This window comes from Equus quagga, chromosome 5 (assembly GCF_021613505.1).
Source record: "Equus quagga isolate Etosha38 chromosome 5, UCLA_HA_Equagga_1.0, whole genome shotgun sequence".
NCBI classification, from domain to species: Eukaryota; Metazoa; Chordata; class Mammalia; order Perissodactyla; family Equidae; genus Equus; species Equus quagga.
The window spans coordinates 113,476,210-113,485,899 of record NC_060271.1 but is presented as its reverse complement, the minus strand read 5'-3'; the positions used below and the strand labels follow the sequence as shown (position 1 = coordinate 113,485,899).

The window sequence follows — 9,690 nt, the reverse complement described above, 5'->3', positions numbered from 1 at the left end:
AGCTTTCATGAGCTCATCCTCCTCCTCTGGAAGTTGATCAACTCCTTCTACTAGTGACTCACTTCCACACCTTACCTCGCATCCTCACTGCCACCTCTGCACTAGGTCCTCATCATCTGAAGCCCAGAAGCCTGTAACAGCCTCATAACTGGTCGTCCTGCCTCAAGTCATCTCTCCACTCTGCCGTGTGGCCCAGTGCAGCCAGAGTGATTATCTTAACATACCACACAGCCCATTTCACTCCCCTGCTCCATGGCTTTCCATGACTCCCCATCACCTATGGAGCAAATGCCTGACATTAAGGACCCCGATCTTCTCTTTGGCTTTATGTAGCACACACATCATTGCCACTCTAGCCAAACGCAAGTGTTAACTTTCTGCCAACGCTTCCATGTCCCCAGACCTTCGTTCACGTGGCTCCTCTGCTATATCTGTCCAAATCCTTTTCTTCCCTCAACAACCGGCTCACACTTGCAACTCCAACCACCTCTTCTCAGTGACTCCCTGCTCTGGCTTTATACAGCAACTCTCTATATTGCTCATTTGATACTTAGCCTGTTAACCTTGAGTTTTTAGTTAGACCTTCCTGTTAATAAAGCTATCCATCTATCTATCCCTTTAAATACATTAATAAGTTTTTTTGGTATCCACAGCACTAGCACAACACTAAGATTTAATTTGTAGTCGATATATCTTACATCATGATCATCGTCAACTACCAACATTTTTACTATGTATCAGTTGCTATAGAGTACTTTGCATGCATTATCTTACTTAATATTCAATACAACCCTATAATGTCAGTACTATTATTATTATTTTATTTTATTATTATTTTTTATTTGAGTTCATAGTAGTTTACATCTTTGTGAAATTTCAGTTGTACATTATTTCTTGTCTATCACCACATAGGTGCTCCCCTTCACCCCCTGTGCCCTCCCCTTATGCCCATTCCCCTGACAACCACTGAACTGTTTTCTTTGTCCATGTGATTATTCATATTCCACATACGAGTGAAATCATCTGATGTTTGTCTTTCTCAGTCTGGCTTATTTCACTTAGCATGATTCCCTCCAGGTCTTTCCATGTTGTTGCAAATGGGATGAATTTTTCATTTTTTCTGGCTGAGTAGTATTCCATATTGTGTGTGTGTGCGTGTGTGTGTACATGCTATCTTCTTTATCCAATCATCAATCAATGGGCGTTCAGATAGTTTCCATGTCTTGGCTATTGTGAATAGTGCTGCAGTGAACACAGGGCTGCATATGTTACTTTGGATTGTTGATTTCAAGTTGTTTGAGTAGATACCCAGTAGCGGCACAGCTGAGTCATATGGTAGTTCTATTTTTAGTTTTTTGAGGAATCTCCATACTGTTTTCCATGGTGGCTGCACCAGTTTGCATTCCCACCAGCAGCGTATGAGGGTTCTCTTCTCACCACACCTTCTCCAACATTTGTTATTTATAGTCTTAGTAATTATAGTCATTTTAACAGGCATAAGGTGGTATCTTCGTGTAGTTTTGATTTCCATTTCCATGATGATTATTGATGGTGAACTTCTTTTCATGTGTTTATTGGCCATCTGTATATATTCTTTGGAATAATGTCTGTTCATATCCTATGCCCATGTTTTGATCGGGCTGTTTGTTGTTTTGTTGTTCAGTTGTGTGAATTCATTATATATTATGGAGATTAACCCCTTATCAGATATATGATTTGCAAAAATTTTCTCCCATTTGGTGGGTTGTCTTTTGGTTTTGATCCTAGTTTCTTTTGCCTTGCAGAAGCTCCTTAGTCTGATGAAATACCACTTGTTTATTTTTCTTTTGTTTCCCTTGTCTGAGAGGACGTGGTATTCAAAAGGATCCTTTTAAGTTCAATGTCAAAGAGTGTGCTACCTATATTATCTTCCAGGAGTTTTATGGTTTCAGGTCTTACCTTCAAGTCTTTGATAGATTTTGAGTTTATTTTTCTGTATGGTGTGAGATAATGGTCTACTTTCATTCTTTTGCATGTGGCTGTCCAATTTTCCCAACACCATTTATTGAAGAGACTGTCTTTTCTCCATTGTATGTTCTTGGCACCTTTGTGGAAGATTAGCTGTCCTTATACGTGTGGTTTTCTTTCTGGGCTTTCAGTTCTCTTCCATTGATCTGTGTGCCTGTTTTTGTACCAGTACCACGCTGTTTTGATCACTACGGCTTTGTAGTACATTTTGAAGTCAGGGCTTGTGATGTCTCCAGCTTTGTCCTTTTTTCTTAGGATTGCTTTAGCAATTCGGGGTCTTTGGTTACCCCATATGAATTTTAGGATTCCTTTCTCTGTTTCCATGAAGAATGTCGTTGGGATACTGATTGGGACTGCATTGAAACTGTATATTGCTTTAGGTACTATGGACATTTTAACTATGTTTATTCTTCCAATCCATGTGCATCGAATCTCTTTCCATCCTTTATGTCATTATCTATTTCTTTCAATAATGCCTTATAGTTTTCATTGTATAAGTCCTTCACCTCCTTAGTTAAATTTATTCCTAGGTACTTTATTCTTTTCGTTGCAATTGTAAATGGAATTGTATTCTTGAGTTCTCTTTCTGTAAGTTTGTTATTAGAGTACAGATATGCAACTGATTTTTGCAAGTTGATTTTGTACCCAACAACTTTACTATAGTTGTTAACTACTTCTAATAGTTTTCTGTTGGATTCTTTAGGGTTTTCTATATGTAAGATCATGTTGTCTGCAAACAGTGAGAGGTTCACTTCTTCACTCCCTATTTGGATTCCTTTTATTCCTTTCTCTTGCCTAATTGCTCTGGCCAAAACCTCCAGTACAATGTTGAATAAGAGTGGTGGTAGTGGGCATCCTTGCCTTGTTCCTGTTCTCAGAGGGATGGTGTTCAGTATTTCCCCATTGAGTATGATATTAGCTGTAGGTTTGTCATATATGGCTTTATTATGTTGAGGTAATTTCCTTCTATTCCCATTTTATTAAGAGTTTTTCTCATAAATGGCTGTTGGATCTTGTCAAACGCTTTCTCTGCATCTATTGAGATGGTCATGTGCTTTTTAGTCCTCATTTTGTTAATGTGGTGTATCACATTGGTTGCTTTGTGGATATTGAACCATCCCTGTGTCCCTGGTATAAATCCCACTTGATCATGATGTATGATCTTTTTGATGTATTGCTGTATTCGTGTTGCCAATATTTTGTTGAGGATTTTTGTGTCTATATTCACCAGCAATATTGACCTGTAGTTTTCCTTTTTTTGTGTTGTCCTTGTAAGGTTTTGGTATCAGAGTGATGTTGGCCTCGTAGAATGTGTCAGGAAGTGTTCCATCTTCCATAACTTTTTGGAATAGCTTGAGAAGGATAGGTATTAAATCCTCTCTGAATTTTTGGTAGAATTCCCCAAAGAAGCCATCTGGTCCTGGGCTGTTATTGTTTGGGATGCTTTTGATTACTGTTTCACTCTCTTTCCTTATGATTGGTCTATTCAGATTATCTGTTCCTTCTTGATCCAGCTTTGGGAGGTTGTAAGAGTCAAAGACTGTATCCATTTCCTCTAGATTGTCTATTTTGTTGGCATATAGTTTTTCATAAGATTCTTTTATAATTCGTTGTATTTCTGTGGTATCTGTTGTTATTTATCCTCTTTCATTTCTAATTTTGTTTATCTGAGATTTCTCTCTTTTTTTCTTTGTAAGTCTGGCGAGGGGTATGTCAGTTTTATTTATCTTCTCAAAGAACAAGCTCTTTGTTTCATTGATCCTTTGTACTGCCTTTTTTGTTTCAATAGCATTTATTTCTGCTCTGATTTTTAAAATTTCTCTCCTGCTGACTTTGGGCTTTGTTTGTTCTTCTTTTTCTAATTCAGTTAGGTGTAGTTTGATATCGCTTATGTGGATCTTTTCCTGTTTGTTAAGGTGAGCCTGTATTGTGATGAATTTCCCTCAATACAGCTTTTGCTGCATTTCATATGACTTGGTATGGTATGTTTTCATTTTCATTTGTATCCAAATATTTTTTTTTAAAGAATGTTCTTTCTTTCTTTACTTTTTTAAATTAAAGAATTTTTTTTTCCTTTTTTCTCCTCAAAGCCCCCCAGTACGTAGTTGTGCATTTGTAGTTGTGGGTCTTTCTAATTGTGGCATGTGGGATGCCACCTCAGCATGGCTTGATAAGTGGTGCCATGTCTGCTCCAAGGAGTCGAACCGGTGAAACCCTGGGCTGCCGAAGCGGAGCGCATGAATTCAACCACTCAGCCACAGGGCTGGCACCCTGTATCCAAATATTTTTGATTTCTCCTTTAATTTCTTCAATGATCCACTGGTTGTTCAATAGAATGTTGTTTAGTCTCCACATCTTTGTCCCTTTCTCAGCTTTTTTCTTGTAATTAATTTCTAGCTTTATAGCATTGTGATAGAAAAGATGCTTGTTATTATTTCAATCTTCTTAAATTTATTGAGTCTTGCCTTGTTTCCCAACATATGGTATATTCTTGAGAATGTTCCATGTGCACTTGAGAAGAATGTGTATCCTGCTGTTTTGGATGGAGTGTTCTATACATGCCTATTAAGTCCATCTGGTCTAGCTTTTCATTTAATTCCACTGTTTCCTTGTTGATTTTATGTCTGGATGATCTATCCCTTGATGTGAGTGGAGTGTTGAGGTCTGCTACTATTACTGTGTTATTATTAATGTCTTCTTATAGGTTCGTTAACAGTTGCTTTATGTACTTTGGTGCTCTTGTGTTGGATGCATAGATATTTATGTGTTATTTCTTCTTGATGCATTGTCCCTTTGATCATTATATATTGCCCCTCTTTGTCTCTCTTTACCTGTCTTATCTTGAAGTCTACTTTGTCTGATATAAGTATTGCAACACCTGCTTTCTTTCATTTGCCATTAGCTTGGAGTACTATCTTCCATCCCTTCACTCTGAGCCTGTGTTTCTCATTGGAGCTGAGATATATTTCCTTGACGCAGCATATTTTCGGGTCTTGTTCTTTAACCCTTTTTGTCACTCTATGTTTTTTTATGGGAGAATTCAATCCATGTACTTTTAGGTTGATTATCAATATATGAGGGCTTAATGCTGCCATTTTATCACTTGTTTTCCAGGTCTCCTGCATTTCCTTTGTTTCTCGTCCTGTGTGTTTTGGTCTACCAATCGAGTTATATAGTTTTTATGATGTGTTTCTTTGTTTTCTCCTTATTTATTATTTGTGTCTCTGTTCTGCTTTTTTTTTTTAGTGGTTACCCTGTATTGTATTCAATATCTTGTGGATAAGATAGTCTCTTTCTGATGGCCTCTAATTTCCTTAGACTAAACCAATTCAGTCCCTTTTCTCTTCCTGTCCTATGTTGTTTTTCTCACATCTTATTCCATCTTGTGTTATGAGTTTGTGATTAAAATGACAAGATTATGTTTGTTTTTGGTGTTTTCCTTCCTTTTGTCTTTAATGCTATACTTGAGTATTTGCTATCCTGCTCTGATTCTATCTACCTATTTAACTCCTTACTTCATGCTTTATAACCCCTTTACCTGCCCCCCCTTCTTTTTCAGGTATGAAGGCCTTCTTGAGGATTTCTTGTAGGGGACATCTTGTGGCTACAAACTCCCTTAACTTATGTTTGTCTGGGGAAGGTTTTATTTCTGCATCATATCTGAAGGATATTTTCACTGGATAGAGTATTCTTGGCTGAAAGTTTTTGTCTTTCAATGATTTGAATATGTCATTCCAGTCTCTCCTAGCCTGTAAGGTTTCTACAGAGAAATATGCTGAAAGCCTGATGGGAGTTCCTTTGTAGGTTATTTCCTTCTGCCTTGCTGCCCTTAGTATTCTTTCTTTGTCATTCAGTTTTGCCAGTTTCACCACTCTATGCCTTGCAGCAGGACTTTTGACATTGACATATTTAAGAGATCTGGCAGCCTCTTCCATGTGAATTTCCTTCCCTAGTTTGGGAAGTTCTGTACTACTCTTTGAACAAGTTTTCTACTCCATTCTCCTTTTCTTCTCCGTCTTGAATACCTATAATTCTTATGTTGCATTTCCTAATTGAGTTGGATATTTCTTGGAGACTTTCTTCATTTCTTTTTAGTTTTAATTCATTTCTCTTTAGTCTTCGTTTCTTTTACTCTCCTCTGTCTGGAGCATTTCAACATGTCTATCTTTGATTATGCTGATACTCTCCTCTGTGATGTCCACTCAAGTGTTCAGGGAATCCACATTTTATTTCTTCCATTGTGTCTTTCATCTCTAATATTTCTGATTGATTCTTCTTTATAGTTTCCATCTCTTTTATGAAGTAGCTCCTGAACTCATTGAATTGTTTCTCTACATTCTCTTTTACCTCATTGAGTTTTTTGATGATAGATATTTTGAATTCTTTGTCATTTAGATTACATATTTCTATGTCCTCAGGACTGCTTTCTGGGTACTTCTCATTTTCTCTCTGGTCTGGAGATCTAATATAATGTTTGATATTGGTAGAGCGAGTGGCTCTCTTCTTTAGCATGTTGGCATTATTTGGCCACAGTTACTGTCTATTGCCACTGGGTGGGAGTCAAGAGCCATGTATTCTGAGCCCTCTGCTTTCAGCCGAAATCCTAGGGGCTGGAGCCGCACTGAGCAGGTGGGAGGAGGGGAGATTTCTTCTGCATGCTCTCAGGGTTTTCTCCCTCTGCTCTCACTATCTGCTCTCCTGGGTGTTGGCTGATGGGTCACCCCCCGTGGAAGATTTTGCCCTGGTAGAGAGCTTTCCTGTAGGCTGCAAGGCCCCTGGGAGTCCTTGGTGTTCCCACGAATGAATGTTCCCTCCCCTGTTTCTTTTCACTTGGAGGCCTCCCACGGTTCCTGATCACAGTCTTTAAGGGGAAGAAGTGAAGATTTCTGTTACCCTGTTCCACCTCCTCCAAGGGGGGCTCCAGTCTCTCCGCCCTCCAGCATATGGCTGCCTAGGTCTCTCTGACGTTTTCTGTGTTCTGTTAGGTTGTCCTCTGTTATATTATGGATTTTTGTTGTTGTTGTAAATTGGAGGGGAAAGATTTCTGAGAGACCTCACTCTGCCAGGATGCTGACATCACCTCCAATATCAGTACTATTATTATCTTCATTTTACATATGAGAAAACTAAGGCTTAGAGAAAGAATTTCTCTAGGATCCTTACCATGTATATATCTGGTACAAATATATACATATATGGTGGTGGTGGTGATAATGGCACGTTTTTCAGTGTAGTACAAACAGTGAAGAGATTAGATGCCTGTCATCTCCTGATCACACCTTTTTGGTAATGGCCTCTGTTGGGGTTTCCTGCTTATAAGGAATGTTGGATTACATGGTCAGTTATTGAGGACAACGCTCAGTTCAACAGATTGTAAAGTCTTGATCTATAAAGTTCAACAGATTGTAATGTTGAAAACATTATCATTGCCCGACAAATCCATGCTAAAATTCAAACTACAAAAACCAATCAACATTCATGTGGTATTTATGTGGGTGGTATCTATGAGTGTGGGAAGGGAAGTAGAGGTCATGGGAGGCATAGTAAGATGAGGGCGTCTGAGAAAAATAGCTTATTTTCTTTGAATCTATTGAGGGAGACTTGCACTGTCTGAGCTGGGCTGTATGCAGGCACATTTTGTGCGTTACTATTGTGCCCAGTTCTGCCATTCCAACAGGAGGGAGACAGTGAAGCAGGGCTGCCATGGATATTTCTGCTTGTTGGAGGAACTGAAGCCTCCCACCTCAGAGAGACTTCCTTGCAGCATCCCTGTGAGAGTTCCTGACATGCAGGCCCCCAAAGGAGAAATCAGAGAACTGGGCTCATCCTTACTCTGTATGGTTCTTGTTGTGTCACTCCTAAAGTCACAGTCATGATATAACCTCTTGAGCAATGCCTTTTCCCTGCTTTCTCACAGATGGAATCTCAGTGGACCCAGACTCCAGAGCTTGATAGGGGGAGATGTTGCTGGGGCAGCCCTATGAGAGAAGGAAGTTTGAAGAAAACCAGGCTCATTGAAACTGGATGAGCTGGGTGTAGGACCAGGCCAAGTGAGCCAAGACTTCACAGTGAAGCATATTCAGCAGTCACCTCCACCTTCTCAGGCTCAGGACTAGCCAGCCCACAAATCCCTCAGGGTTACCAAGATCCTGGATCAAAAATTTTCCTCAACTGACTCCCCTTAACTATGAAAACTGTAGAGAAAGGGAGACCAGCAAGGTTGAGCATTTACTTGCCCCGTGAAATCATAGACCACCTCAACTTCTCTTTGCCTGAGTGACTAGATCATGACCTCCTATTCCTGCTGGAGTCAGGACAGAAGCTCTGCTCTTAATCCCCATCTCATCTGCAAAAGGAACATGGATCAACTCAGACTTACCCAGTCTTCCCAGGAGCCACTAGGATTCTTTCTCTTGAAGGGCTCCAGCCTTTTCAGGATGGTCTGACACGCTTCCTAAAGAACACATCCATCACACACCAGACACATAAATCCTCTGCATCCCCCGGCCCAGGTACCCTGGGGGCCTCAGCAAGGCTATGTCCTAGTAACGGTGCTCCCAGGGTGTCACTACTTGGTACCCTCTCAAGAATGACAGAGGCCCAGGGTGGAAGCTAAAGGACGCTACCAAAGGGACCAACACTGGCCTTTGCTTGGAGAGCACTTCCTGACCCAGTTCTCAGGCTGACAGACAGTGAAATGTTTGAGGGATCCTAAGGAGGTACTTCTCCCATCAAACCCCTTCATTAGATTACATCCTCCACGTGGGAGGAGAAGCCAGTCGGTCTTAACTGGCCAACCCCACAGTTGAATTCCAATTTTGGTCCATTGTCTTATGGCCAGTTCTAACAGCAGGGAGTATGTCTTCATAGCACCCCCTGCATTCCTTCCAACTCTCCTCCCCGTCCTACCCTCAGAAGTGATTATAGTTCTTCAGCCTCTCTTTTAGCTTGGTGTTTGGAGGAACAGCATTCTCCTGGATAAGAGAGCCACAGGCATGGCCACAGCCAAAGAGCCTGCAGGGGCCATTCCAGCTCCCACCTGGGGGACCCTCCAGGCCCAAAGCCCTGGGCTGGCCCTCTGCTCTGCCGGCTCCTGAGGCTCCTTACGTAGACGGCCTGTCCGTTGAGGTCAGTGCTGACTGAGGCGGCTGTGGGAGAGGTGTTGGGCACGGTATTAGTGCTTGTCTCGCTGATGTAAATCTTAGAGGTGGGGATTTTCAGAGCTCTGCTGGCCACCTGCCAAGAGAGACGACATCACACTCTGGGGAAGGGGTTAGCATGGGGCTCGTCTGCCTTCTCCCCAAGATGGGATTCAGGTTCACTGTTACAAGCAAGAAAATAATTTTATAAACTATAATTCTACTGAGACTGGGATGTTCTCACATCTGTTTGAATTTGAAGCAGCAATTTTTATGGAGTGATTTCAGTGCATAAAATATTCAAAACCCAATGGTGACTAACAGTGCCTTTTTAAGCTAACCTTGGCTTTTTACAAAATCCAATTTGGCCAGTCCCATGAGCCAAGCAGGTATGCCGACTCTGACCCAGCTCCATCCTCCCAGCTCCACTGTAAAGAGTCTCATGTGTGTGCAGAACTAGCTACCTTTATGCACACAACACACCCACCTTACACACAGTCACAGAACCCTAGAGTGTTGGTAACATAAGTGACCTCAGAGATCA

At 40.9% G+C, this 9,690-nt stretch overlaps 1 protein-coding gene across 1 annotated transcript in view; it reads right to left on the bottom strand.

The window, feature by feature from the left end:
* Nucleotides 1–9,690, bottom strand: part of XDH (xanthine dehydrogenase) — a 132,725-nt gene that overhangs the window by 3,153 nt on the left and 119,882 nt on the right. Inside the window, exons 15-16 of the mRNA XM_046661843.1 lie at nt 9,115–9,243; nt 8,387–8,461 (exon numbers count right to left, since the gene is read on the bottom strand). Coding sequence (XP_046517799.1) covers nt 8,387–8,461; nt 9,115–9,243 — 204 coding nt within the window. The remainder of the gene's footprint in view (nt 1–8,386; nt 8,462–9,114; nt 9,244–9,690) is intronic.